The sequence below is a fragment of the Trypanosoma rangeli genome (genome assembly GCF_003719475.1).
Source record: "Trypanosoma rangeli strain AM80 chromosome Unknown Tra_15.4_contig_00025, whole genome shotgun sequence".
Classification (NCBI taxonomy): Eukaryota; Euglenozoa; class Kinetoplastea; order Trypanosomatida; family Trypanosomatidae; genus Trypanosoma; species Trypanosoma rangeli.
In genome coordinates, this window is record NW_021705769.1 from 49,205 (window position 1) to 76,305 (window position 27,101).

A 27,101-nucleotide genomic window follows, 5' to 3' on the forward strand; every position below is an offset into this window, starting at 1 on the left:
CATTCTGCGTGATGCTTTTCCGCGGCGGCCTTCTTTGTTGCTTCCTCCCACTCTCTGACGACCAAGGCAGAACAACAAGAAGAAAACAAGAAGGCTGTGTGTGAGTGACGGACGTCTGTAACTGAAGAACAACAACACAGGTGTGCCAGTGAGGCGCACGAGGGTGAGGTGCCCACCTCCACACATATAGGTGCAGTAGGTACATTATCTGACCCTCTCGCCCTCTCTCTCTCTCTCGACATACATGAAAGTAGGCGTGGCGAATGAGTCGGCACCGCAGGGTCCAAATGACGCCGGGGTGCAATTCAAAACGAATCCCCTGGGTGATGTGGGGAGCAACACCGCAGCGACTTCAAGAGCGTCTTTTCAGAAAGAGGATGGAACAGCTGCAGAAACACCGGAGTCTGCCGCGCAAAAGGTGCCCGTGAAGGAAGAGGATGAGGAGCAGGCAACGAGGGGGAAGGAAGCAAGTGACGAAGGACAGGGGTTGCCTGTGGAGAGTCTCGAGGCTGCAGCCTTCCAGCGCTGTGCAAAGAGTGAAGGCGTTTTCCATGGAGCCCCACGCAAACGGACGAAAATCTCGTGGAAGTGCGGCATGTGCGGCTACCACGTCCTTGCCATGGACCAGGATGGCAGACCGCTGCCACTCTCCGTGTCATCCTTTGGCCAGGTGCTGCCAATGACCTGCCCACGATGCCTACTAGAGCACACCAGCTGGGAACAGGCGGTGCCGTTTGACGAATACGGCGATCACGCGAATATTCGCTCCAAACTCTCGAATAATTACGCCCGTACGACAGGCAATGCAGGGACGGAGATGAAGGACATCCGGCCTGCCCACACCACAAGAGCAACAGGTGTTGCGGGAGCCACACCAGATATCCCTCCCATTTTCCAGGATATCTGTTGTAAGGTGCCAAAAGACGCTGTGGGGTATGTGCCCGCGCTACCTGATCCAAAACCTCGCGGGCATCGTATGGCGTATTACTGTAGCAAATGCAACAGACAGCTCCTACGCATTGACCCCTACGGTGAGCTTGTTCCGCTGGTTCGTGACAAGGACGGGTTGGTGCTGCCTATTGTCTGCCCTGGATGTAAAGTAGAGCACAATCAGTGGGATGTGAGGCCATTCAAGATCACGCTATAAGGAAGAGTCAGTTGCCTCTGTGTCTCTTTCTCTCTCCCTATTGTATGTATTTGTCTCTCTGTGTGTGCAGTTGCCTTTTTGGTGTACATGGCCTGGCAGGAATGGAGTTTGCTCGGTGTTGATCTTTTTTTTCTTTTTTGATTTTTTTTTTTTTTTATCCTTCGTTTATGCTGCCATGTATTCTGGTCACTTGTCTTCTTCCAATTAGGGCAGCAGCTAGGGAGTTAATGGATGTAGATGTGATTTTTGCCTTCCTCCCTGGGGCGGCGCATGGCTTTGCAACAGTCACACTGGGGCATCCGCTTGACACCGCCAAGACACGCATGCAGGCATTAGGCCCGCGGGCGAGCAGCTCCTTTCTAGTCACCATGTGGAACATGGCTCGTGAGGAGGGGGTGCGGAGTTTGTACCGCGGCGTCACCCCACCCTTAATGATATCTGCAACGAAGCGTAGTTTACAGTTCGCTGTGTGGGACGCACTTCGAGAGTCGGACGGCCATCACGGCTTGCCTGCGGAAGCTTCCTCTTCGTGCGGCAAAAGTGTTTTTTCTCACGCGTTTGCATGGGTGCGGGCTTCATCGTTTCTTTCTGGGGCAGTTGCAGGTGGCTTAGGGACCCTCATTGGTTGCCCGATGCATGTCATAAAGATTCAGACCCAGTTTCTCACCCACAGCGTGACGAGAAATGCCTGGACGTGTACGCTTGACATTTACCGCAGCGAAGGTTTTCGTGGATATTATCGCGGTTTTCGCTACCACGTCGTGAAGGATGTATTTTTTGCCAGCTGCTACTTGGGCTTATACGATGCAATGAAGCGATGGCTGGATAAATTCGACAAGACGTCCGCGCGACTGAAGCGGGGTTCTTCTGCACCAGTCATAATAGGAAGCTCCGGCGAGCTTTCCAAGGGCCAGTTAGCGTTTCTTGCAGGCAGTATATCCTCCATGTTCACGTGGACTCTGCTGTATCCGCTTGACACCATCAAGACAATCGTGCAGGCCCGCAACGTTGGCTTTGTGCACGTGATGGCCATCTTCAGGCAGCAAAGGACCGCCATGTACCGCGGGCTGGGGGCCTCGCTCGTGAGGGCGGGTCCAGTGAATGGTGCGGCAATGGTGGCGTACGAACTGATGAAGAGCAGGACAGATTTGCTGCTGCTGCACAGAAAAACACGTGCAGCGGAGGATGCGGGCGGAAAGGTGCGGTGGTTTTAATAAAACAATAACAAAAAAAGACGTGCCATAAATGGAAAATCTTCGGAGCAAGATGAGAGAGCGGGCGTTGCTAGCTTGGTGGCCCGTTTGAGTGCCCTCTCATGCATGCACGTCCTTTCTGCTTAACGTGACGGCAGTTTGTTTTTTTTTTTTTTTTTGGTCGCTGACGCAATTCACCGCGATGATGATAATCGCGTGCAGCGGCGTGACTGTCTATTGGTCCACCGTTATTGTTTTTCCTCGCTTTTTCGGTTCTCTGTTTCTTCGACTCCTATATTTTTTTTTGCTGTGCTTAACCTTTTTTATGTTGGTTGTGGGTCATACGGAGAAATAAGTACATGCATGACGTGTCTGCGTGCGTGTGTGGGGAGGGTGGTGGGGATCAAAGGGAAGAATTGTAGGATGGAACAGTGGAAGCGCAGCGAGTGAGGGGGAATGAGTACGTCACACGGGGCGACTACCCGACGGCCCTTAAGGCGTATGAGCAGGGCGTGAAGCTGGCCGTTGCGTCCCCCTCGGCGCTCAGGAGTCAATTCATGCCAGAAGTGGCAGATGACCGACGGCAGCAGCAGCATCAGCGTTGGGTAGCCGTTGGTAAGCTGCACGGAAGCGCCTGCAGCTGCCTTTGGGTACAGCGGAAGTACGTGGCGTGTCGACAGTGTGCGCACAAGCCCTCTACGAATGCATTCAGTTGTGGCGAAGGCGTATGGAGTCATTTATATGTGCTCATTGCAAGCTCCACCGTCGGAGGTGCTGCGGCCTCATCTCTGCCATGGCGGAAACGCCGCAGTACCCAGTCGTTACTGGGAGAGGCGTACCGGCACACGGCACGGGTGCCTCGCATTGACGCCGCGATGGATGCGATGCGTCACCCAACGGGTGACGGTGGAGGTGCGACCACCACTTCCCGGCGAGGCAGTGGCGCACACTATCGACCACCGTTCTGACTTTAGAGGAACCAACGGGAAATGACACGAGGAAAAAAGAGGTGTGTGTGGAGGGGGGAGGGGGGAGTGCGTTATGACATTCACACACACTCACCCACACTCTTTCTATCCATTAGGATCGGTGGGGAAGTTGTGGTGTTGTTTGTATTCATTGTATTTTTTTTTCGTTTGTTCTTTCTTGCTTTTTTCCCACACACACTGTGATTGTGTGGGTGTGCATGCAGGTAAACGATGGAGGCACTTCCGGAGGATGAACTGCTAGTGCGGCAGCGTGAGAAGCTTCTCGTCAACGCCGCGTGGATTCAGCGGCAGCAAGGGCGGATGCACTTCACCGGCGGATGTCCTGATAACGCCGCTGGCTCAGAGTACAGCACGCCAGACGACGCTGTGATAAGAAGGGAGAGCGCCACACCACACGCAGGGGAAGAGGAGCGGAGTTGCAGACAAGCGGGAGAAGACATGAAGGCGGAGTTGACGTCGCCAGCGGCGCGGCCGCCGTCGGTGGGCAACGCCACTCGGCCCTCCCCAAACCGACAATTGAGCACCAACTCACGCATCCCTGGGGCCGTCAGGAGCTCTGTGAAAAGGGGCGACTCCCACAAGAGCGTCCGCGGAGGGTACATCTTGGGGGTGCAGGAGCGCACTGCTCTCTGGCAGCTTCGCCGGGAGCAAAAAATAGAGGAGCAGCGTGTGCTGCACGCGGAGGATTACTCGCAATGCACGTTTAGCCCAACGATACAAGGGCACCCAGAAAATACGTCTGGCTGTGCCGTTTTGGAGGCGCCAGGTGTGGAGCAGTTTTTGCAGCGGCAGGCGCGCGCTAGGGAGCTAGCCTGCATGAGGGAGGAACGAGGCCGCGTAAGTGGTGACAAATGGGGCTATCGTTTCACAGTAACAGAACCTTTTGTGCTTGGACGGCGACCGGTGGTCGAGTCTCTCCGACCACCGATAGAAAACGTGCCGGGAACTACACGGGAACTCTTATTGGAGGGGGAAAAGGAGCTGCGGAGCGGTGGCGTGCGAACAGCACATGTCGATCCGCGTGAGAACTTCTTGTCCACAACGCCGCCCTCGCTTGGGGCACTTGCGGCCGAAGCCAGCGTGTCGCTTCCACCCCCTGGTGCCTTCAGCTCGTGGACGGTGCTTTACTGCGGCGGCAAACAACCAAGTGTCAGCGAGACTGGCGATAGCAGCACTGTGTCCCAATGATTCCCTTTTCCCCTCTTTCTGGCGCCCTTTCTCTGTGACTCCGTTTGTGTATGAGAGTGAGGGTGGGGGGAGCACCCATGTCGCTTTTGATTTATTTATTTTTATTTCTATTTGTCTCCCTTTCCTTTCCTCATGATGCCTCTATGTTGTCTTATGTTTAGTTGCCTCGCACTGCAGAGCACTCTGATTATCGTATTTTATTACTTCTTCCGTTGTGTTGGCCCTTATTTGCGTTACTGAAGGCACCCGCTTATTGGTGTCACCACTTGATGGACTCTTTGCGCATGTATACATGTATCTCTCTCCACTCTCTTCTTTGCGTTGGTTGTGCGGCACGCAGAACACCCGGCAGAGACTCGCATAGAAGACGCCCTACCGCGTCACTGTATAGAAGACGACACGTGGTCTGTTTTCCACGTATTGTTGAACTGCAATGCAGAGAAAAGAAACGACGCCACCCACGGCGGCAGAGCGTTTGCGTGCGGCGCGTCGGCGGGAAGCCGCGGCTCTCTACGAGCAGTCGTTTGAGCGCCGCTGCCGCAGCTTTGTTCGAGACTTTCCGCTCTCGGGAAGCGTGCCGAGCGCCGCCTTGTCTATTGGCCGTAGCGGGCAGGTGTACGAGGGCGATGTGTCGCTGGTGCAGCGGCTCATTCAGGGCGAGTTTCAAGCACTGCAAAACACAAAAATACAGAGCCGCAGCAGCACCGGCACCGTTGCTCATGACAAGCCGCCAGCTGGTGGCACTGCAACTAAAAGTACCGTGACGGACGGCACGCCCACACCCATCACGTACTTTGAGAGGCCGCTGAAGGTCCTCAGCACCAAGTGGAACGGCGACGACATCTCACGGCGGCCTGGCTGGTGCAAGTACCGTGCAGCTACGCACAGAACGGCCATAAAATCATCTGTGGACGGTACCAACATCGCGACGCGGCAACCGTCGCTACTGATCCGCTCTTCCTCCGCAGCAACGCTGCGATCAAGCGTCAGTGGGGCTCCAGCTTCAAACCCTGTCGCGGATTGGCTGAAGACCGCGCCGCGGGACCGACCTCACTCGTCCTCCTCGTCGATAATGACTCGCAATACAACAGTCTCAGCAACTGCGACCGTGACGACGATGACACCTCGCACATGGGCAACAAACAGCGGCACCACCACTGTGGGAAACAGGCAACCTCAGGGCACAATTTCCGCCCGCCCAGCAAAGGCGAAGGTGCATCGTGGCGATGGTGCTTTGGTTCTTTCTAAGGAAGAGTATCAGCGACTCCGCCAACTTGTTGCATCGGCGTGAGGAGAGGCCCATTGCAATTATGGGTAACAGTGCAGGGGGCTGGAGGTGCATACATATACATACGGTCGGGCGGGCGAAAAAAGGTAGGTGTTTATGCCATTACCTTTAGTTCCCGCTATCTTCTCTGCATACACATTTGGTGCAGTTTTTTTTTCTCTCTCGGTGGGATGCTTCGCATCTTCTTCTTGTGTCTTTTCCCCCTCGTCGTGTTCTCCAACAAGCGTAGAAAGTGTGTGGGGAGTTTTTTTGTCCTTGCAATAGCAGGGAGACAAACAGAGAGAGGAATAACAAAAGTGAAACACGGGTGGGACTGTAAATTGACAGAAAAGGGAAGCAGTCACGCTATCAGTGGTGTGGACGGGGGCGAAGGCGAGTGAGCGAGTGAGACGGAACGACGGTGGGTTTGTGTGGAAATACAAACAAGTGGAGGAAGAAGAAGTGGGGAGCGGTCTGGTGCTACGGGAATGGGCCTTTTTGGACGAGTCTCTTTTTTGGTGATTGCCTTTCTGTCCGCGGCGTATTCCGCCTACGCACTCAGCGAGTATCGTGCCGCTTGGTGCATATCCCGTGCCCGCATTATTATCCCTAAAGCCGTGCGTCGCTTTCACGCCTCGCTGAAAAGGAATGGGCTCGCGAGGAATTGCAGTCACAGTCCCGATAAGCGGACGGCGAAGGACGCCGACAAACCCGTGGCGGTGCAGCCAGGGGCGGCAGCGAAGTTTTCCACCTCAGCGGGCTGGTCAGCGGAGACGGGGGCATTGTCTGGGTCTCTCTCCTGTCCCGTCGCCTTTGTGGACAACGCGGCCTTTGAGTCGAATGTGCACGCAGTGGTCTCACTGCTGCTTGAAAGCAAGAAACAAATACGATTGTCCACCAAAGGCGTCCACTGCCCGGAGCTGCTGGAGCGTGCTGCAGCGCTGATGGAGAGGTTTTCCCACCCGTGCTCAGACTACGATATCATCGCCCCTGGAAGGCTTCTTGTGTCGGGTTTGCTTATCTCTAACGCCGCAGAAGCGCTCCTGTGGGCGCGGCGCGGTACCTTCCCCTCCTTGTTGCTAGGAGAACCCGTCGTGGACGCGGTGAGCGCCGCCAACTACGTCGAGGCCATGACTCTTAACGCCACCTCTAAGTTGCGTTGTCTGGTGGTGGTGGATGCAGTGGCGCAGTTAGAATTACTCTGGAACGCCGCCAAGGAGTGGATCTTTAATGGCGGGTACACCCGCCTGGGATTTGACAGCGCGGTGGAATCGCTACAATTTGATTTGATGCTCCGTGGGAATCTGTCGGATGACGCTCCGTGGAGTCCATCTCCATGCGGCAAGGGGTCCCAGCCACTGCGCGGCTCTTGCCATGTGTCGCAACTATGCGACATGGTGAAGGAATTCAACGCGAAGGTGTCAAGCGAGAAGCTGCCAGTTGGGATTCAATTCGTTATTCGCGGGTTGTGGACACACGAAGATGGGCTGCTGTCGGGTACGGATATGGCTCCTACGCCCTCACATACCACCAGTTGTTTCATCCCGGCGCGATGGTGCATGCGATACCCACCCCTGCGGTGGTACAAGCGGCATGCAGCAAAGCAAATTCAACTGCGCCGTTGCTCAATGCTTGAGCAGTTGGGGTACAAGAAGCGGCCGCCGCCTGATGAATTTCTTACCAGTGGTGGAAGCAGTGCGTCGCTTGCCTACGCTGCACAAGATGAAACCCTTGCCGAGGTGTGCGTCGCGGCGGGCTTGCTGTGCGGGCACCATATGGACCGCTATGCCAACTCCATCTTTAAGCCGTCGTTGTACTTTGCACTGGCAGTAACTCGGGTGAGGCCGAAACGTGTGCTCATCTGCAGTGGATTTGGGCACAGCCTCTTTGGTGCCGTCGCAGTGTATCCGCCACAGTTGCGCTCCACGCAATGTCATGGCACCCACGTGGACGAAGACCTTGAAATGGGCGTGATGCTGTCAGATGGCACGTCAGCAGAATATTTTATTGGTATCGGCGACCCCGTCGTGTTTCGTCCCAAGTATAGCAGTACACTGCTTGAACTTGTGGACTCTCTTCTGCTTATTACGGAGGAGGGTGAAGTGTCGGCGTCCATGCGCACCTACAGAGGGGAGGGATGGAATATATGGGCTTGATAACCTAGAGACCGTTGATGAGCAGGGGAGGTGTCGTTGGTTTTCGCCCAGAACCATCTATGTCTCTGCCTCTTTACCCAACTATCTATCTAGCTTGTTTATGGTGTGAAGCCCTCGCGTTTGTATTTCTGTGTGGAGCAATGAGGTGGGGCTGTGCCAGTGAAGGAGAATTGAGAGGAGGGCGTGGATGGAGGGAGCAGAAGATACATCAACATGCACGCGTACATGTATACACATCTATATATGTATCCGCAGTGTAACATTCATAACACATGCAATGGGGAGGGAGAGGCAGTGTTTTTGTTTTTTGTTATTACCAAATTATTTGAAGATGTCTACTTTTGCCTTATGAACGGTGCGCGTGTGCGTCAGGGAGGCGGGGTGAGAGAGAGAGAGAGAGAGAGAGAAGGGGGTGGGAGAGTTGGGATGATAGAAGAGGTGGGAAGGGGTGGGGGAAGAGGGAAGGGAGTGGAGTATATATATATATATATTCAACGGCACTTGACGGCATTCTTGCGTTTTTTGGGGGTATCTTCCCGTGCATCCACCTTAGTGACGGTGCGTGGGGGAGGCGGTGAGGCGTAGTGGAAGGGGTGTGGCCCCGTCTTTGCTCTGCACGCTTGCCCTTTTTCCCTCCTTTTAGCCGGTTCCGTGCATCGTGCGTTGTGTGCATATGCTTGTTGTGCGCGTGAATGAAGAGCCTCCGTCGGACCTCACCAGCACAAGCATGACTTCCCTCCGGATTTTTTTCTCCTTTCTTCTTTTTCCCCTTATCCACCACCACCACCGCCACCGCCACCTGCTGGACGGCCGGCGCATGCGCCTCCGCCTGGGATTTCCTCTTGCGGTGTGGGGCCTGCGGAGAGGCTGTCGTCCACGGCTTTCTTGGGTGAGAACGGAGGCAGAGCAAACATAGTTTGCGACAATACAGCCGTGTACCCGCACATTACCTTCACACAGATATACACACGTCTTTAACACCACGGGAAGGGGACGCACATGGAAGAGAGGCGGCAGAAGTTTTACCCTGCTGACGAAATCGTCGCGCTGGTGCGGTCCCTCGACCGGCCGCAGGACGAGGGCCTCTTCTCAAAAGACGTCCTGCTCGTGTACCCACACCTCGCCGAGGAGTACACGCGGGTGTGTCCGCGGCGCTGCGACCTCGCCACCGCCGCGGAGAAGGCCGCCAGTGACGTGTACAGCTACGACGTGAAGCTTACAGCGCTGCGAGACGACGTTGAGTTGATGGTGAACAACTGCCACCGCTTCAACGGCACGGAGGGGGCCCTGGCCGACATCGCCAACCGTTTTGAAGCGTTCGCGAAGGAGCAGATAGACGCGTACGTCGCAAAGAAGACGGGCGGACGTCGGGTGTCGTCTTTTCGCCTATCTACTGCCACTGCCGCGGGCGAGACAACGCGCGGGAAACGACAGCGTGAGGAGTCAAAAAATACGTCGGGTGACAGCAGTCCCCAGCAATCGCAGCAGTCCAGGGGCAGCAAAAGAAGCCACCCCACCCCTGCTGGTGGCGGAAGCAGCCCGGTGACCAGCGCGGAGGTTGTTAAGCTAGTGGAGTCGCTGAACCGCCGCGAGGACAAAGGCGCCTTTGCGGTGGATGTGGCAACAGCATACCCGGAGCTGAAGCAGTCGTACGAGGAGGTGTGCCCGGTGAAGATGAACCTTGCCCTTGCCAGGGAGCGTGCAGCAAGTGGCTACTACCTTGGGATGCCACAGTGCGCAGCAAATCCAGAGCAGCCGCCGTCGCCGCAGTTCAAGCGCAGACAACTGTCGGCAGCTGAGGCGTCCACTTCGTCGGTCTTTGGCAGCACAGTTGCCCAGTCTATGACGCTGCTGCGGAATGATGTGGAGCTGATGGTCTCCAACTGCCTTCGATTCAACGCCAACGCGCAGGCGTGGGTGAAACTCGCGAAGTCTTTTCATTCTTTTGCTCACAAGAAGATTGACGAATTTGTCCTTCGTCACGCTCCCGCACTCAAAGGCACCAAGTCCGGGGTTGATGCGTACGTTAATGAAGCAGACCAGCAGTCGTTGCAGAGGCCGCAGCAGTTGCTCTCCCCGTTATCGCAATCCCAGCAGCTATGTTACAGTAGCAGCCAAGACGACGAGCGGAAAACAGAAGGTACACGCCCCACTGCGGCCGCGGCTGTGGTTGCATCAACGGCAATGCATGCAAAGAAGGAAGCGGTGGCGGCGGTTGTGAGTCCCCCGCCACGTGCCTCGGCGGTGACGGTTGTGAAGTACACCACACCAATGGTTGTGCCAACCGCACTGCAGCCGGTGTTTGCAACTCCAGATGCACTGCGTCGACGGCTGGTCTCGGATCACCTTCACCGCGGGACGCTACGGGCACGGCTTATCCGCTCATCTGCTCTCGCTGGTGAGGGCGGTGACACGGGGGGCAATAAAGATGATAATGGTAATAATAATGCAGAGGAAGAAGAAGGAGCAGGGGAATTTGACCGGAAGAAAGAGACGCAGCATACTTCCGCCCAGCAAACTTTTGGCCCTGCACTTAGCTGCCGCGCCGTTCTTCGTGCCTTTGCTGCGTCTGTGGAGGATTTTTACCAATCGCAGCGGGAACGGCAGGACTTCGTCACTCCGTTTGAGTACCCGCGGCAGGAGGAGCAGCTCTACACAGACTGTATTGCCCTTATTGAGCAGCAGTTTGAGCATCTTTTTCTCCACACGCTTGTGTACGATCAGGAGAAGGCAGACTGCTACGAGTGGAGCGCCGCGAAGGCAGTTTGGAGGCTCGTCAAAGATAACGCGGCTGCCCCGTTAGCCAGCGCCGCCCCTGATGCCCCATCTCCTGGCGGTGTGTCCTGCTGGCTGGATGACGTGCACCTCTGCTACCTTGTCCGTTTCCTGCAGCACTTTCCACAACTCATGGGGCTTGCCTGCGCCACACCCACGCACTCGGCTGTGGCGACGGCAGCAGCAACAACAACAACAAGCGCAAAGCCGACCTTGCACATCACGGAAGTGGCGAAGGGCGTCATAGAGAAGCTTGCGAGAATCACTGAGGAGCTGTTGGCGTTTATTGCGCAGTATGAGCAGAAGGTGGGAAGTGTGGAGAATCCCGAGAAGGGAGGACAAGCGTCGTAAAGCATTTAACGCGGCTGCTGCATCGTTGCGTCGCTCTCTGTGTGTGTGTGCGTGAGAGTTTGTTTGCATTTTATTGTTATTGTTTTTATTTGATGTTGCCTCCCACTGGCGCAGGTGCTGCGTCTCGTGGGGGGACAGGGGTGCGAGCGGCTCCCTGCAGCTTCTTTTATTTCTGCCCCTTCCACCACCCTGACTCTCCTGCCCTCCCACTGAAGTGAAGCAAATTCACGCAAACGCAAGGATGGAACTACCGCGGCAGGAGGCGCTGCAGCAGTCAACTGACATGAACGCCCACGACGCCGTGGTCTCGTCGACACCCGCACCCGAATCGTACGTCTACGCCTGCCGCAAGTGCCGATGCGTTTTGTTCCGGCAACACGAGATTGTGCCGCACAACGCAGAGCCTGGCAGCTGTGGCAACAAGGGTTTCAAACAGCGTGGTGGAGGCCCCACCTCTCAGCAGCAGCAGCGAGAAGCTTACGCGGCGCGGGAGGGCGAGGTGTGCACAAGCTATTTCCTTGACCCGGACGCCTCACCGTGGGTAGCGGAGGAGAGCCGTGAGGTGCATCGGGTGAGTGGCGGGGCCGATGTCATGCCAGACACCATCTACTGCCTCAATCGCAGCTGCCATACAAAAATTGGAACACAGTCGTGGGTGGGCTCGCAGTGCTCTTGCGGTGCATGGGTGGCGCCGGCGTTCAAGATTCACAGTCGCGTAGTGGACAAAATGCCAGCTGCGTAATCGCACAGAGAGAGAAGTTCCGAGACCTCTCTCTCTCTCTCTCACTCTCTATTTATCTCCCTTTGTGTGTGTGTGTGTTCGGTCCTCCTTTGCGAGGTACAGCACATGAACGAGACGAAACTGCAGGTCATAGGCGCCTATGCAGGCAGAGCTTTAGGAGGGGAGAGGGGAGAGGGGGGGGGTGGCGCTGTTGCCCAGAGCCCTTCGAGGCACTTGCCGGGCTTCATCTTGCGGTTGTTGTTGTTGTTGGCGTCCTTATACTTTTTCCTCAAAGTTATTATTATTATTATTATTTTGTTTTTGTTCTCTGGCTTTCTCTTTTCCATACTCACTGTCACACAATATTCCCTGCAAATGGGGTGACATGCATGTGGGCAGAGCACACACAGTAGCCCACACATACACAGAAGTTTTTATTTTACTTTTTTTTTCGACTCGGCTGCGTGTGTTTGTGTTCCAGCCTTCGCCGCCTGCTGCTTTCTCTTTTTGTCCACGGGTAGGCCGGGATAACGACGAAGGCAAACGAGGTCAACAGAACAAATGCAGGGCGCGCAAGATGCCCTTCCGTGCCTCGTGGGTAGTGAGGTGGTTGCGTATGTCCGTTTTTTGCTGGAATGGACCGACGCCACACCACTCACCACAACTGGGCAGGTGCACCACCGCCTCGTGACGCTCGGCACGGGGGAGGAGGAGGTGCAGTTGCTGCGCACCCTCAAAAGTGAGCAGCTGCCCGCGTTAGTGGAGCAGATTTCGGCGGGGATCGCGCGGGGTGAGGCGCGCGCCGCGTGCCCGGTGGTAGTGCGGGACGCCGTGAAACATGTGATGTCTGACGGATGCGCGAGCGGTTCCCGCAGCCATCGTGTCTCTTCCGTGCGGCAACCAGCGACTGCAGAGAAGCTTCTCGCGGTGGCCCGCAGTACGCAGTACCGCGGGCCCCTCGTTCTGTTGATTTTCCACCCGAATGATGCAGTTAGCATTTGGTCGCGCGAGACACTCTTGCGGCTGGTGAACCTCGCGGCATCGTCCTCCGCAGAGGCGCCGGCCGCGGCAAACGACGTGTGGCTCTTGGGGATGCAGTTGCTGTGTACAATCAAACATGTCACCTGCGCCCCGCTGGATTTGCAGGAGGAGGGGACGAAGCGTCTCGTGGCTGATGGATGCTGCAGTCTGCTTGCCGTTCTCACCGCATTAGACGCGAAGCTCGCAGAGCTTGAACGTGCCATACTGCAGGCTGCAGCCGCAGCAGGTGAAAAAATTTCGTCTCTCTTCGGTGGGGTGTCGTCGGCGACGGTTCTCCTGCTCGGCGGAAGCATGTTGCTGGACTGGCTAATCTCCACGGGGCCCGCAAAGAGTACGCCGACGACATCTGTGACGAATGAGTTGGCCGTAGTGCTGAACGCCCAGCTAGGAGTCAACACGACGCTGCAGCCTGCTTCCCTCGCTAGTGACACACAGCGGGCGCTAGTGAAGGTACTCGTGCATTGTCTTCTTGACAACGCCAAGCGTGCTGCGACGGCATCGCGCGAGGGTGCGTTGTGGTGCGCGAGGCGCATGCGGGAGTTATGGTGCGTGGCGTCGCACATCGACCCGCCGCCGCCAACGACTGCCAGAACAAAATTGCCTGTCAATGGAGCGTTACGTTCTCCTCCTGCGAAGTCGGCGGGTTGGTTGCTGCGGTTCCTGATGCGCAATGCATCCGTGCAGCTCAACATGCAGACGGCGCTGCGTGGGGCGACAGGAGGTGCGCCAAGTGATGCCACATTTCACACAATGGAAGTTGCCGTGCACGCCCTCCGATCTCTGCTGACAACGCTCGCTGACACACTCCCTGAGCTGGCGACCTCATGCTACTACCATGAGTTTCTGAGGTTCATCCAAAAAGACTGTTTGACGTTGATGGCCGCCATATCCATGCGCTCCCAAGAGCCGTACATCGCCCTGATGGTTTTACGGCACTTTTTGCTTACAGATTTAGTCTTGTTTGGCAGCGGCGGGGCGTCAAATCCCGGGGAATGTCTTCGGCCCGCGTGGGAGATGCTCCCCGAGTTACTGCAGCGGACCATTATTTGGCATAGTGACAAGGCAGCCTCAGCCTCATCGTGTTCGCCGTTGCTGTTGCTGCGGGTGCTCGAGGTGCTGGATGTCACCATGGAGAAGTCGTCAGCATGCGCCTGGCTATTCCTCAAGCCACTCAAGGACGGACCGCAGCCTTTGGCTTGGGTAGTAAGCAAGTGCATGGAACGCCTCACCAACACCGTGCGGGGGTCTATGAAGGAAATGCGCCAACAGTGGGAGGAGGCGATGATGGCGGGAGGCAACATCAGCACTGGAACTAGCCGCGGCGTGAGCCATACGTGTGATAATAACAGTAATACCTACTATGGCTACGGCGACGGTGAGGTCAACTACAGTCCCTGTCAGGGAAACAAGTCTTCGGTGGTTGCCTCGCGGCTTCTTTCCTCCGGCTCATCCATTCCTCGTCTGGCACACGTCTTGATGCTCTCCACCGACACCGTGACGCGTCGTCTGGGGGAGGCGATTTCCGCCATCTTTCTTCGTTGCTTTAGTTCTGTCGTGCACAACACGTTCCGCGCCGACGCAGCGAATTGGCTGCTACAGGTGATTTTACATGACCCCGTGCTCCAGGAGAGCAAGCTGAAGCTCCATGACGCGAAGGTTGACGCTGTCGTCCGGGCCAGTGGGGCGACGTGGGTGACAGTGATGTGCAGCTGCAATTGGAGCAACTTATCGCCGGATATTCTTGCAACATCGTGGTGGTTATGTGCGCTTTTGGCCGATGTATGCGTGTTGGAAACGCCTCTAGGTGATCAGCTGCTGGACCTCGTTGTCACGCAACTTCCTTCTCTCACTGGAGCTGCACCCGTGGATATGCGTCTCGTAAACCCCACCGCCGCCACTGCTGCTGTTGTCGCCCCCGCCACCGAGAATGAGGCAATCTCTTCTCACAGTCTGCAGTCGTTGCGTCAGTGTGCACAGCACTTGCTGCTCGTGCTTCTGCAGAGGTGTTCCCGGTATTCGTCAGTTATATTTGTCCGTGCTCTCCTGCATGTGGCTGCAACGTCACCACCGCTAACGCGGTCCTCGTCCGATCGGTCCTTCAAGTCGGCCCTTTTGAACGCCTTTGTGGGCGTGCTACAGGGGCTGCCGGCGGAGGCAAAGGAGATGCTGACGAAATACGCTCCGCCCTGGTTAGCGGAGATTCTCCGCTCTGCACAACAAGGCATTGACGACAGCGTGGCGGAACAGAACCGTCGCTTCCAGCAGTACGAATTTGAGGAGAAGCAGATGAAGTTGTTGGAGGAGGAGGACCGCAAACGGGCAAGGCAGGAGGAGGTGCAGTGTCGTGCGAACAGAGAACAGCGTCGGAGGGAGCTGGATTGTGGGCGTGAGCAGCCAATAAACAGCAGCAGCAGCGTCCAGTGTGCCGTCACGCTGAAAGCTGCAGTGAAACGCCCGCGTGACGATATGTCTTCGATAATGATTGCGCAAATTGACCCCGGCAGCGGCGGGACGTTGCAGCAAAAACATGGGCCACTCTTGCAGGCGGCGAAGAACGTTGGTGCCATCATGAGTGTCTCCCAACAGCCAGCGGCAGCGGCAGCGTCTTCTCCACCTACAGCACTTCAACGGCATCTGCAGGAGCTCGGGGAGAGACGTGTAAACGAGTTCATTCGTGTCGAGACTATCAACAAGACCGTGGAGGTCCTTCGTCGCATTGCTGGCAGCACCGACGTCTCGCGTCGTCCCCCGCTAACAGATGACATCATTGGTCATGGGCGATATTGTCTAGCCGTCGATGTGCCTGTCATTCCGCAGCAGTTTGCTTCTACCAACAACGCGGCTGGGGACCTTTACGTGGCGTCTTTTCTCCCGCACATTGCGCTTGAATTGCGCTATGAGTTACACCAACGGTTTGATGAAGTAATGGACTTTTGTCGCACGCGGGAGGTCGTAAACCGGCGGGGAGGTGACCGCTCAGCGACGACGGCGTCAACAGTGCGGGCCCAGGCGATCAATCCTCCCAGTGGTGGAGGCGGCGGCCTGCCTACGCCATCATCGTGGATCACCGACAACGCAATGCCGGTGGTGTGCGCAGGTGATGTTGCGCTTAGCCCGCCGGACTTCATCTGCCTGCAGCTTCGTGTGATGCTGAAGGTGGTGCCTGGTGCGACTTCTGTGGCGTCGCTGAGCGCGGGGCTCTCGGAGGGCGATGTCGCGCTTCTCCTGTTGCCACTGCCTCACATCGCTGCATCCCTGCCGCAACTCTTCAACGAAGCCGATGGACGCGGTATACCGGAGGCCTGGCATGTGCTTGGGTGTGTCCCAAAACTGTGTCTTGTGACTTCACTGTCACCGGGGCAGCGCACGGCGGCACTTACGGTGTTCACGTCATCGACGACGGCGTCTTCGTCTTACTCCTCCTCCGCTGACAGTGTCGCTGGCGGTAGTAATAGTGGTGGCGACAGCAATGGCACCATGTCGATAAACTTTTTGCATGCACTACGAGTGTTTGTTTTGTCGCAGGCGCACTTCTACATTAAGCGCCTCGCCTCACTTAATCCATCACTCGCTGCAGTAAATGCAATTTATGGCATTCAGCGAAAGAACTTCGCCCGCACACTGCTGGAACCGAAGTTGGAGGCCAGAGTCAGTTGTTTGTATCATCGTGCTATTGAGCGGGAACTCGTGCTGAGCGAGCGCTGGGGCGAAGTTTCTCTTGCGCTTCTGCTGCACCATTGCCTTAATGATTGGCAGAAACGCGCCATTGTGGCAGTTCTCTTCGCCGTTGCCCCAGGTTGGGCGGCGGCTGCGCTTAAGGTGCCTCTATCGGCCTCACTTCTTCCAACATCACCAGTTTTGTTTCTTATTGAGGGACCGCCAGGGACGGGTAAAACGCAAACGATTGCGATTCTCACGCTCAACCTGTTGCAGTATCTGCCGAAGACGGCCCGTCGGGTGCTTGTGTGCGCCCCGTCCAACTGCGCCGTGGACGAGGTGCTGCTGCGGTTGCGAAGTCTTACAACGCGTGTGCCGCAACTTGGGGATGCGCAGCTCGTTCGCGTCGGTGTACGTGACAATGTTGATCCTGCAGTGTTGGCGGCCTCACCGCCTCTCTTTCTTGACGACTGCGTGGGGATATTGGCGGATGTCTTCAACACATCGTGCCCTGCGGTGACGGAGCGCGTGGGGCGTACTGGCGAAGCTGATGTGCTGGCGAATGGTCGTCGCCAACAGGTACGTGATCAGGTGCTCTACGGGGCTCACGTGGTTTGTTCCACGCTGGGGTCGTTGAGTCAGCTGCAGCGCGCTGACTTTTTATTTGATGTGGTGATTGTGGATGAGGCCTCCCAGGGCACTGAACCTGATGTGCTGCAGGCGTTGATGCTTGCAAAGAAGCAGGCGGTGCTCGTCGGCGACTCCAAACAGCTGCAGCCTACTGTCCTCTGTCAGGCTGCTGCTGCGCGTGGACTGAAGCGTAGTTTGCTCCAACGCCTGTTGCAGCAGGGTCACCGCTCCTACTTGTTGCGTGTGCAGTACCGTATGCACCCTGACATCTGTGCGTTTCCGAATCGCTACTTCTATGGCAGGAAACTTCTCACACACGCCAGTGTAATGACGCGGCAACGCAGCGCGACTCCGCAGGCACTGCCTCTATCGACCGACGTGGAGAAGGTGCCGCGGTTGGTGTTTGTAGATGTGCAGGATGGACGTATGGAGTGGGGCAGGGGACGCTCGCTGATGAACAGCCAGGAAGCGGACGCCGTAGTGCTGCAGATGCGTCGCTTCCGCGCGATGCTGCACATCGCTCCTAAGGAGTTTGCCCGCCGGACTGGGATTATCACCTTCTACCAGGCGCAGAAGGAGGCAATTCTGAGGCGGCTTTCTCGCGAGGAACGCTGCAGCGACCTGCAGGTGGCGACTGTGGATAGCTTTCAGGGGAAGGAAAAGGACATCATCTTCATCAGCTGCGTCCGCGCCCCGCATGCCGCATCTCGCTTCGACGTCACTGCGACTCTGGGCTTCTTGGAAGACTGGCACCGCATCAACGTTTCACTCACCCGCGCCAAGGAGTTCTGCGTGGTGTTTGGGCACGCACAGACGTTTCGTGCTGCCGCCGCCGCCGCGTTGGCGAAGCAGCAACAGAAACAAGAGGCACAGCCGCCATCTGAGTCTGGAGGCGCGGGGGACGGCGGTGCCGCCGCCGAAGAAGACGACGACGTCATTCACGAAGCCACACCGCCGCCGCCAAAGTCGGATGACGATCCCCTCGTTCTCGCTGAGCTGGTGCAGTACGTGGCGGGAGTGGCGCAGCAGAAGTCAACTGGCAACAACGCCGCTGCCGCGATGTTCAGCAGCAACAAAAACCTGCATCTGCTGAGTGAGCTGCTCCTGCAGTCGTGTGGGGAGCAGCAGCCATAGAACTCAAGGGAAGCAGAAGCAAGAGCTGATTGCGGAAGTTATCCGGTGATGGAAGGTGAAGTTTGTGCGGCGTCCCGGTGGGTGTGGAAAAAAAAAAAAATGTGTGAATGGAGTAACCAGGACGTTTCACGTTTATATATTCTTCTTGTTTTGTGGTGTCCGCTTGCCTTGCGGCTTGCAATGTGTTGTTGCTGCCGACGCCATCGTCATCCCGTCCTCCCCTCGTTTTTGTTTTTTTTTGTGCCTGTGAGTTTCCAAAGGAAAGTCAATGGTCTCCGCAAGTCAGGCAGAGCGGGTGCAGGTGGTGGTGCGTGGGCAGCGGTTTGAATCAACTGTAGAGATTCTCTCGGCGTACTGCGTCTTCTTTCGCAGTTTCTTCCGTGAGGCACGTGGGAAGCTGACGGCCTCCAATGACGTTGAGGGTGTCGACGACGACTGGTGGGCGTGCCACGCTGCTGCCACGCGCACGCTCGGGAAGTACCTGCAGCGGCCCGTCAAGGACGGCGAGTTGCTGGTCGGCGTTGCATCCATTGAGTTCGACCGCGCGGCGTCTAGGTGGAGGTTCGTGTACACCGCCAAGACCCTGGCGCCCGAGGACGTGGGGGTTGTTTTGGTGTACGTTCGAAAACTGTTCCGCTGGAGCCAACAACAGCAAGACCAAGAGCGGGAGCCACAGCTACCGATCCGCTGGGATGAGATGACGTACGACGCGCAGCTGGCGCTGGCGCGAGTTGTCTGCAGCTTTGGTGTGGAGCCGCTTGTTGGACGCTTCGATTTTCCCACCGCACCGCTCAGCCATGGGGCGGGCACGGAGGCGGATCCCGTTTTGCTGCGGCATATGGCAGAGGCGTACGTGCGAGAACGTCTGCAGCGGGAGGAATCTTTGGATGCGGGAGCAGCACAGGAGGGGGCGGCGGCGGCTAAAACAGCGACAGGCGCTGGAGGAGGCAGCCGTTGGCGGCACGATGTTGAAGGTGATGATTTGGTGTTGGCGGCAGCGGCGTGTTCAAGGTGTGGGATCACTGGACACACGGACGTTGACTGTCCGAAATGAGCACACGTTCCTCTCCTCAGTTGGCAGGTGATCATCTGATTCCTGTCGCTACCCCTCCCTCTCTTTCTCTCCTCCCCCTACCTTTTTTTTTTTTTTTTTTTTTTGATGCGTATGTGACTGTGGATGTGTATTTCCCTCCCATCCTCACATGCGCGTTCACCTTCCTCTCTCTTGCTATCGTTGCTGCACAAAGAGAAAGAACGTGTTAAGGAGGTCCGTCTCTGTACATTGCCCGTGTGCGTCTCTCTCTCTCTCACACACACACACTGCGGAGACGTGTGGTTAAGCGACAGTCCCTCCGCATGACGAAACGAGAACGCCGCCACCGCAGTCCAACTGCCACGGTGCCGCACGCGGATGCCGTTGCCATCAGCAACAAGGGCTCAAGCGGGGGGGAAGAGGCGTGGACGGCCATGGAACATCAGCTGGACCTTTTTGAGCCGCTGCTGCGGCACTACATCGCTCTCGTGGCGTCCACACCGGACACTGCCCCTGGCGATGATGGTGACGATGGCGCCCAAGCCACGCATAGTGGGAATCCGACTGGCCACGGCGCATTGAACGGGAAGGGGGCAAAGGTCGTTACACAGCACTCACCGCAGGAACAGCAGGGTCCCACTGAGGCTGTCTCACACAAACGGTGTGAGTTGCTGCGGTCTTTTGTGTTTCCTGCCACCGTCAGCAGTTACCTTCGCCGCGTGTCACTGCTACCGGGGGAGCAGACCTACGGAGGTGAGGTGAAGCGACGCCGTCCAGAGGCTTCGCCCCCCCGGGAGGAGAGTGAGTCAAAGTTGCTTGAGAAACTCCGCAGCATTGCGGAGGCGCAACTTCCACCTTTCGCTGACGACAGTGAGTTCATCGCAGCGCACGAGAGCCGGTACGTGTGGAGGGAGTCAGCCTTCTTTAACTCCAGTTTCCGCAATGACAGCGCGCAGCTGCTTCAGCTGATAACGAAGGCAAAGTTGGACGTCTTCCTGCACTGTCGCCCCTGCCAAATGGCGGCGATCGACCTCTACACCCAACACATTGCCACCCGACTGCAGAAGATGCGAATCTCACCCCGTGTGGTTCGCGTGGCACAAAAACTGCAGCTTGAGCAGCACGAGCTGGAGACGCTGACGTACGTGCTCGTGTGCCACTGCGGCTCGGCGTGGCCGCTGCACTGCGGCGGTAGCGGCTCCCTGATTCCCGCTGCCCTCGCGCTTCACAACAACCTGAGCTCATTTCAGCTGATGCACTTCCTTGCCGACTACCGCGAGCACGTGAAGCAGGGCATGCTGACGTCCGACATCAAGTTCAAGAACAGCTTTATGGACTGCAGGCTGGCGATGCCGCAGGAGGTTATTGCGGCGCTCGCGGGTGACAGTCTATCGGAGGAACAGTTGATTCGGCTAGAGAAAACAGCTTTGGCGGAGGTTCTCATGGCGGAGCGCGCGGATGCCGCGACGACACCAATAACCACCACCACCGCAACGGGGGCGCTGGCAACAGTCAGTGCAACGGCCGTCGACAAGACGGAGGCATTGCACCACACGGACGCAGAGGACGGCGAAGAGGAGGCGTCGCACTGTAGCAGTGGTGGAAGCACACCCAATCTGGAGGCGCTTGGCGTTGACGCGGCCCCGCTGCAAGGCGACGACGAGAACGCCATCGAGACGGCCCTGACCGAGCGACTGCAGACGTTACCGCTGAATCTCCAACAACTGCAGCAGGGCAGTGGGGTAAGTGGACGCAACTGCAGCGTCGCCTCATTGAATTCCTGTGTTGTGGCAGGGTCCGTGCTCCATGCGCCGTATGTAAATGATATTGAGTACATGGACGAGTCCTTCAAGCTGCTCTCCAATGTTGTGCGCCTTCGTGGGGCGGAGAGTGACATAAAAGATGAGGAGGATGCGATGTTTACACCAAAGACGAAGGTGGAGGCGATGATTCGGGAACTTCGGGGTAGAGTGCGCGTGGCCACGGCGATTCACCGCTCCCGCACCGAGGCAACGCTGAAGGCTGGAAAATTTCTTCCACGTATTGAGGCGCTGTCGCAGCGACTGCAGCTCTCTGACCTTGAAAAGCGTATTATGTTGTTGCTCGTTGGAAACGTCGTGTCGCATGACATACTTATAGCTGTTAACGGCCGCTACGTTATGCGGGAGGGGCAACGGGTGCTGACAGTTGGCTACATTCTCTTCGTTCTTTGTGAGACGCTTAAGGAGCGAGTGGCAGCCCGCAAGTCGTTTTATCAGTCGGGACCGCTTCTCGCGAACAGCGTGTTGTCCCTCTCGCTGGACGGCGGCAATGGCCGCACCTGCTTTAACACTGACCTTATGGACTACGTAGTCGACATTGATCGCAAGATTGTCGACTACCTCATGGGCACGGAGACGGAGACGGCAGAGATGGTGCCGGGGTCCCAGCTGTACATGCCGGTGGTGCCCATGGAGAACGTTGTGCTTCCAAAGTGCACCACAGAGATGGTGGTTACGATGATTCAGCACTACAGCCTGTTTGAGCAGTGCAAGCGTGTCTGTGGGTTTGACGAGGGACTCGGCACGAGCACGAGTGGGCTGGTGTTCCTCTTCTACGGCCCTAGCGGTACCGGCAAGACGATGCTGGCAAATGCGGTCGCCCACGAGCTCAAAAAGCGTATTCTTCTTGTCAACCTTCTGCAGTTTAAAAGTGATGCCAAGGCGCCAGAGATGCTGCGCTTCATTTTCCGTGAGGCGAAGTTAAACGACGCGATGGTGTTCTTTGACGAGTGCGAGGCAATCTTCGAGTCCCGTGAGGCCAACCCGCTCGTCACATCCATCCTCGCTGAGTTCGAGAAGTACGACGGTCTCATTGTGCTGGCGACCAACAAGGCGCAGCTGATTGACGAGGCGATGAATCGCCGCATCTCACTCATGGTGGAGTTCCGCCTCCCTGATCAGCACATGCGGGAACAAATTTGGCGCGCCCACCTTCCACGCAATCTTGTACTCCACGAGGACGTCTCTATCCCTACCCTGGCGCTCAATTACGAACTTTCGGGCGGCCTCATCCGCAACGCGACACTGGCCGCCCTCAGCAAGGCGGTCGCGCGGGAGAGGACGGTGACACCCACGCTGTGCATGCGCGACCTTGAGGAGGGCGCACGACTGCAGCTGCGTGGGTTTTTTCTCGCCGCGGAGAAGCCACCAGGCGCCTCCACGGAGTCGTACATTACGCCGAAACGGTCGCTTGCCGATCTCGTGGTGGAGCGGCAAACGCGGCAGCAACTCGATGCCGTCGCACGGTATTCTAAGAGCCGTAGCACACTCTTTTCACAGTGGGGATTCAGTGAGGACGCCTGCGTGGATCAGGGGGCGCTGTACCTCTTCTACGGTCCCAGTGGAACTGGAAAGAGCCTCGCCGCGGAGGGCATCGCGTACGAATGTGCTGCAACGATACGCCTCTGCAACGTTGCCGAACTGATGCTAGTTGCGGGCCTGAAGGTGCATGAAGTGTTCGCCGAGGGACGTAAACTCGGCGCCATCATCGTCTTTGATGAGGCTCAGGTGCTGTTCAACCACTCGGAGCAGAGCCTGCATGTGGCGAAGCTTATCCACTACCACGCCATGCGCTACCCACGCCCGGTGCTCTTCATCGCGACGACGGGAACGGCGGGAATGTCAACCATTGACGTACGTGCGACGCCGCTGATATTCCAGCAGGAAATCCCTTTTCGCATGCCAACGCAGCGGCTCCGACGCGAACTTTGGCAGCACGCGTTGCCAGAGCGGATGCCCGTTGCCGACGACATTGACCTTGACGAGCTCAGTAAGGCGCCTGTGTCGGCGAAGGCCATCCACGCGGCGGCGTTTGGCGCCTGCTGCAGAGTGGCCATGCTGAGCAACGAGGAACGGCGACTGACAATGCAGATGCTTCGTGACGAGCTGGAGAGCATGCGAGTCAAGGAGAAGGACTGTCACCCGCATAGCTTAATGTTCGCCTAATTGCAAGGATGAAAGCGCAACGGAGGATAAATAAAGCGGGCGGTGGACCAAAAGATGGGCGTCTCGCTACGCCAGTGGGTGGGTAGATGGGGAGATGGCGAAGAAGAGAAAGACAGAGAGGAAAAAAGGGAAAGAACGAAAGACCAAGCTACAGGTGCCGAATAAGAAGGGGGAGGGGATCTGTAAAGTGTGATGGACGGCGCACACGAAATGTGATGAGCGAAACAGAGAGAGCAGGTGAGGTGTGAGGTGCGTGAATGCATGTGTTTGTGTGACGACTGAATTATCCCCCCGCCGAAGTAATTTTTTTTTTAAAAAAAACATGACTTTTTTTTTTAACGTTAATGGTTCTAATCCCTCTTACTGCTGCTCACCGTGTTGTCGCTGTTTTTTTTGTTTGTTTGTTTGCCGCCGCCACAGCCGCCGTGTTTTGGCTCTGTGATGTGACATAAATCCCACTTCTTTTCTTTCGTTTTTTCCCTCTGTTCCGCATGACGCCCTCTTCACCCGCAGACGTAGCCGAAGAGGAGGAGGAGGAAGAGAGGCGGAGGTGCCCGCGCACGTATCCGGCATTTGTCAAGCGTGGTAGACTAAGACGGTGAGTGAAAAAGAGGTGTGGGAGTGCGTGGAGGTGGCGGAAAGGAAATAGAGTCGCCACCGCGGGAGCAAAGCTAAAAAGAGGTGTGGAGGGGGTGGTCAAAAGGGAGAGGGAAGGAAGTACTTTTCGTGCTCGTGTATTGTGTTTATATTTATTTATACTTGTCTAGAAGGGAGCAGCTCTGCACGAATGACTATAAGCGACAGTGGGTGTTTGGCTTCCGTTAAACGTCTTCTTGTGCAGGAGCCATGGGAGAATCCGGTCCGCGCGAGCGAGGTCATTTGCAGTCTGCTGGATGCCTCACTTATGTGGTGTTGCGGGGACAAGACATGTGACCACCCGGTCGCAAACGCAGAGGACAAAGTGGAGGTTGCGGGCCTCTTCTTCAACTTTGTCAGGTACTTTGCCACAGCACTCACCCGCAAGCGCCTCGGAGGTGTCCGTGGCGCTCCCACAACGGCTGACACGAGCGTCGTTAGCGTGTCAGCGTTCACCGACGCCACAGTTGGAGCCCCACAACCACACAGTGCTGCGGCGTATCAGAGCAAACTGCGGTCCTCCGTCGTATTTCCTCCCATCCACGAGCTTTGGCGGCAGCCGTCTCTCGTGGCAGCTATCGAGCGTCTTGCAGAAGTCGTTTGGAGCATTCAAATGCTGCTGCACGCTGGGGACGGTCATGTATGTGTCGCACAGGTGGGGCGGTGTCCACTTTGCTACGCAGCAAGCATTGAACATGTCTCCGGGACCGACGCCATGTGGTCCCTCCTTGAGTTCTACGCCGTCTACCGCGTTGCCGAGGTGTCCTCTGACCGCGGGATAAGGAAGTCCTCCAGTTTGACTGATGACCCCTCAACAGACGCCAGTCATGAGCTGATTCTCGTCCTTGACGTCGACACCCGACGGCTGTTGTGGACGCATGCCATGGCGGTATGCCGCAATGCCGTTTGGAATGGCGCCGTGCAAACCTTGCGTCTCTCTGTCGAGCAGTGGGTATACTCCGGGACGCATCCGACGCTGTTTGCGACGGTGCATCAGCAGGGGAGTCCCACAGCCGTTCAGGTGGACGGAGACGTCATTAGCCTCTTTGCCTTTATTTTGATTCAGTGCTGCCTCCTCATTCAGGATGAGGTAGTGTTCGAGATGGACGTCCGCACCGCCGCCATGCAGGCAACACCTGCCGGCAAAAGGCAGTATAAAAGCCATAGACACGGAGCGCTTGAAGAGGCTTGCCATGAAAAGGAAGACGGCGATGTTGCTTCCCAAGCATCATCATCGCTGTCGCTAGAGGGACGTGGTGATGCTGGGTTGTATGACTCACTCGTGGCACTGCGTGAGATGTCGCATGCGGCAGGTGTCATGGCCGCCTTCGTAGCTCTCACCATGACGGCGCCGCATTACGCGACAGGCGGAGTAACATTACTGCATTGGGTGTGTGCAAAGGGCTATGAGTTTTGTGTGCGGCTGCTCCTCACGGCGTGGGTGGCGGTGTACCGCGACGCCCGGTTGCCGCCGAGCGTTACAAGCCCCGTGGCGTGTGAAGAAAAGCGCGTGCGTGTCGACTTTGGGCCAGCGCAGGTGTTGGAGGTGCCTACGGACACGGCGGCAGCTCCGAAGACAACCGCGAAGGCCATCCGCTGCACTGCGCTGCAGGTCGATGATGAAATCTTATCTTGCGCTGTGCGGGGGGGAAATGTGTCCGTGCTTCGTCAGTTGCTTCTTTGCGGGGCCTCACGGCACCAGTGGAAAGACAAGGAGCCGACGGACAAGGAAGTGGTGGCGCTGCTGCTTGACCCCGGCAGCGTGCTGGACGGGGTGGTGGGCACGCTGCACGAACGCGTTCGTGATGCTCTTTGCGCCACTGCCGCCGCTGACGCCCTCGCGATCGCCGCTTGGCGACTTTGGAGTGAAAAGGTGCAGAAATTGGCCGTCGATAAGGCGGGGGAGGCGCCGTACAGGCGATCACACGACGGCGTCATGCGCACCACCCTTGCCGCGCTTGAGTTTGACCCACACAACCCTCTTGCCCGCACCACGCTGCGGGACCTACTTGCACGCAAAGTCACGGATATCCTCGCGGCGAAGCTTCCGACAGGCGAAGCCGCTCTGCATCAAAGGCGTTACTGCCAGACAGCACGTCGGATGTGCGAGCAGCTCCTTACGACCCACACGGGGCGCGAGGGAGAGATGGAGTCTCTTCTGCGCTTCAGGGCACTCCCCTCGGCGGACTCGTCGTCCCTAATGAAGACGACAACGGCACACATGGCGTCGGACAACACGTTTTTGTTTTTGCCATTTGCTGAAAGCGCAGGCGTCAGTGGCGGGGGCGGGGGTGGGTCGTCGGCGACGATTGCCATCGACAAGCAACGGAGGCCGGTGTTTGCGCTGGTGAACCTCACTGACTCCGCAGTCTCGCCCACGTCAAAGACGACGGCGATGATGCATCCGCTGTGGGTGCGATTGCCGCACGGTGTGGACGTCCATCGAAGCCTTGAGCTTGCTGGGGGTCTTTATGGGGTGGTGGAGAGTGCTATGCCCCTCATTGCACCCGTGGAGCGTGGCGACCTCGTAGTGTTTACACTGCGCCAAAAGTGTTATCGCTTTGATGTTACTCGAATCGTGCGCCCGCAGGATGGCGTGGTGGTGGAGGTCCCATGCGTGCTGCAGGGCACTCGCGACGAGGTGAAAACATCCGTTTTGCGCTGCGCCTTGGTGCCACCGCCCGTGTACGAGTTGGACGATGACCGTGTCGTGGCTGATCCTCTGCAGTGGCTTGAAAGAGCATCCACGCCGACCAGTGACGCCGTAGAGCAGATCCTTAACAGTCGGCAGCACCTGCAGAGGTGGCTACACATCGCTCATCGGGGTCGTCGTACGTTGTGGTTTAACGAGGTCCCTCTGGCCCCGAGTGAGGCATCCGTTTGGCGTCTTGGTAAGGCTTACAATGAGGCTGAGGCGCGTCCCATTTTTGCCACAGCATCATTTCCTCTCGTAGGTAGGGCGGAGGCTGAGGTGGTGGATGATCCGTTTGGACTGACGTCAGAGACCATCTTTGTCTTGCGGCCAGCAGGAACCCGCGTGGTGGAAGGTGACGTGGCCTTCCGGGTGGCAGGTGTCTTCCCTAGGTGGGGGTGGGGGTAATCGTTCCTATTGTCGCTGATGGCACTGGTGGGGGTGGACCTGGTGTTAGCGTCGAAAGGATTTGTTGGTAGCGGCAGTTTGTCTCTCTCTCTCTCTC

At 57.1% G+C, this 27,101-nt stretch overlaps 12 protein-coding genes across 12 annotated transcripts, besides 11 other annotated features; all 12 read left to right on the forward strand.

Annotated features, from left to right (window-relative positions):
- The first annotated feature begins 214 nt into the window (after window positions 1-214).
- Window positions 215-237: a microsatellite.
- Window positions 238-244: 7 nt separating this feature from the next.
- TraAM80_01277 (uncharacterized protein) lies at window positions 245-1,147 on the forward strand (the record flags this gene model as incomplete). The annotated part of the gene is made up of 1 exon (XM_029378329.1): window positions 245-1,147. The coding sequence occupies one exon, from the start codon at window positions 245-247 to the stop codon at window positions 1,145-1,147; it is 903 nt and encodes a 300-aa protein (XP_029241841.1).
- A 124-nt stretch (window positions 1,148-1,271) lies between these two features.
- Window positions 1,272-1,303: a microsatellite.
- An 11-nt stretch (window positions 1,304-1,314) lies between these two features.
- On the forward strand, window positions 1,315-2,361 carry TraAM80_01278 (mitochondrial carrier protein; the record flags this gene model as incomplete). Its single annotated transcript, XM_029378330.1, has 1 exon — window positions 1,315-2,361. The coding sequence occupies one exon, from the start codon at window positions 1,315-1,317 to the stop codon at window positions 2,359-2,361; it is 1,047 nt and encodes a 348-aa protein (XP_029241842.1).
- Window positions 2,362-2,498: 137 nt separating this feature from the next.
- Window positions 2,499-2,519: a microsatellite.
- A 378-nt stretch (window positions 2,520-2,897) lies between these two features.
- TraAM80_01279 (uncharacterized protein) lies at window positions 2,898-3,308 on the forward strand (the record flags this gene model as incomplete). Its single annotated transcript, XM_029378331.1, has 1 exon — window positions 2,898-3,308. One exon carries the CDS (start codon window positions 2,898-2,900, stop codon window positions 3,306-3,308), a length of 411 nt encoding a protein of 136 aa, XP_029241843.1.
- A 231-nt stretch (window positions 3,309-3,539) lies between these two features.
- TraAM80_01280 (uncharacterized protein) lies at window positions 3,540-4,517 on the forward strand (the record flags this gene model as incomplete). Its single annotated transcript, XM_029378332.1, has 1 exon — window positions 3,540-4,517. One exon carries the CDS (start codon window positions 3,540-3,542, stop codon window positions 4,515-4,517), a length of 978 nt encoding a protein of 325 aa, XP_029241844.1.
- A 433-nt stretch (window positions 4,518-4,950) lies between these two features.
- TraAM80_01281 (uncharacterized protein) lies at window positions 4,951-5,808 on the forward strand (the record flags this gene model as incomplete). Its single annotated transcript, XM_029378333.1, has 1 exon — window positions 4,951-5,808. The coding sequence occupies one exon, from the start codon at window positions 4,951-4,953 to the stop codon at window positions 5,806-5,808; it is 858 nt and encodes a 285-aa protein (XP_029241845.1).
- A 464-nt stretch (window positions 5,809-6,272) lies between these two features.
- Window positions 6,273-7,940, forward strand: TraAM80_01282 (amino acid aldolase; the record flags this gene model as incomplete). Its single annotated transcript, XM_029378334.1, has 1 exon — window positions 6,273-7,940. The coding sequence occupies one exon, from the start codon at window positions 6,273-6,275 to the stop codon at window positions 7,938-7,940; it is 1,668 nt and encodes a 555-aa protein (XP_029241846.1).
- A 383-nt stretch (window positions 7,941-8,323) lies between these two features.
- Window positions 8,324-8,361: a microsatellite.
- Window positions 8,362-8,414: 53 nt separating this feature from the next.
- Window positions 8,415-8,431: a microsatellite.
- A 283-nt stretch (window positions 8,432-8,714) lies between these two features.
- Window positions 8,715-8,740: a microsatellite.
- A 199-nt stretch (window positions 8,741-8,939) lies between these two features.
- TraAM80_01283 (uncharacterized protein) lies at window positions 8,940-11,066 on the forward strand (the record flags this gene model as incomplete). The annotated part of the gene is made up of 1 exon (XM_029378335.1): window positions 8,940-11,066. The coding sequence occupies one exon, from the start codon at window positions 8,940-8,942 to the stop codon at window positions 11,064-11,066; it is 2,127 nt and encodes a 708-aa protein (XP_029241847.1).
- Window positions 11,067-11,307: 241 nt separating this feature from the next.
- Window positions 11,308-11,808, forward strand: TraAM80_01284 (dual specificity phosphatase 12; the record flags this gene model as incomplete). Its single annotated transcript, XM_029378336.1, has 1 exon — window positions 11,308-11,808. One exon carries the CDS (start codon window positions 11,308-11,310, stop codon window positions 11,806-11,808), a length of 501 nt encoding a protein of 166 aa, XP_029241848.1.
- A 26-nt stretch (window positions 11,809-11,834) lies between these two features.
- Window positions 11,835-11,870: a microsatellite.
- Window positions 11,871-11,964: 94 nt separating this feature from the next.
- Window positions 11,965-11,993: a sequence feature (GA-rich).
- An 89-nt stretch (window positions 11,994-12,082) lies between these two features.
- Window positions 12,083-12,113: a microsatellite.
- A 235-nt stretch (window positions 12,114-12,348) lies between these two features.
- TraAM80_01285 (putative nonsense mRNA reducing factor 1) lies at window positions 12,349-18,249 on the forward strand (the record flags this gene model as incomplete). The annotated part of the gene is made up of 1 exon (XM_029378337.1): window positions 12,349-18,249. One exon carries the CDS (start codon window positions 12,349-12,351, stop codon window positions 18,247-18,249), a length of 5,901 nt encoding a protein of 1,966 aa, XP_029241849.1.
- Window positions 18,250-18,517: 268 nt separating this feature from the next.
- On the forward strand, window positions 18,518-19,303 carry TraAM80_01286 (uncharacterized protein; the record flags this gene model as incomplete). The annotated part of the gene is made up of 1 exon (XM_029378338.1): window positions 18,518-19,303. The coding sequence occupies one exon, from the start codon at window positions 18,518-18,520 to the stop codon at window positions 19,301-19,303; it is 786 nt and encodes a 261-aa protein (XP_029241850.1).
- An 82-nt stretch (window positions 19,304-19,385) lies between these two features.
- Window positions 19,386-19,407: a microsatellite.
- Window positions 19,408-19,605: 198 nt separating this feature from the next.
- Window positions 19,606-23,268, forward strand: TraAM80_01287 (putative AAA family ATPase; the record flags this gene model as incomplete). Its single annotated transcript, XM_029378339.1, has 1 exon — window positions 19,606-23,268. The coding sequence occupies one exon, from the start codon at window positions 19,606-19,608 to the stop codon at window positions 23,266-23,268; it is 3,663 nt and encodes a 1,220-aa protein (XP_029241851.1).
- A 521-nt stretch (window positions 23,269-23,789) lies between these two features.
- Window positions 23,790-23,819: a microsatellite.
- A 236-nt stretch (window positions 23,820-24,055) lies between these two features.
- TraAM80_01288 (uncharacterized protein) lies at window positions 24,056-27,004 on the forward strand (the record flags this gene model as incomplete). The annotated part of the gene is made up of 1 exon (XM_029378340.1): window positions 24,056-27,004. The coding sequence occupies one exon, from the start codon at window positions 24,056-24,058 to the stop codon at window positions 27,002-27,004; it is 2,949 nt and encodes a 982-aa protein (XP_029241852.1).
- Window positions 27,005-27,101: the final 97 nt, after the last annotated feature.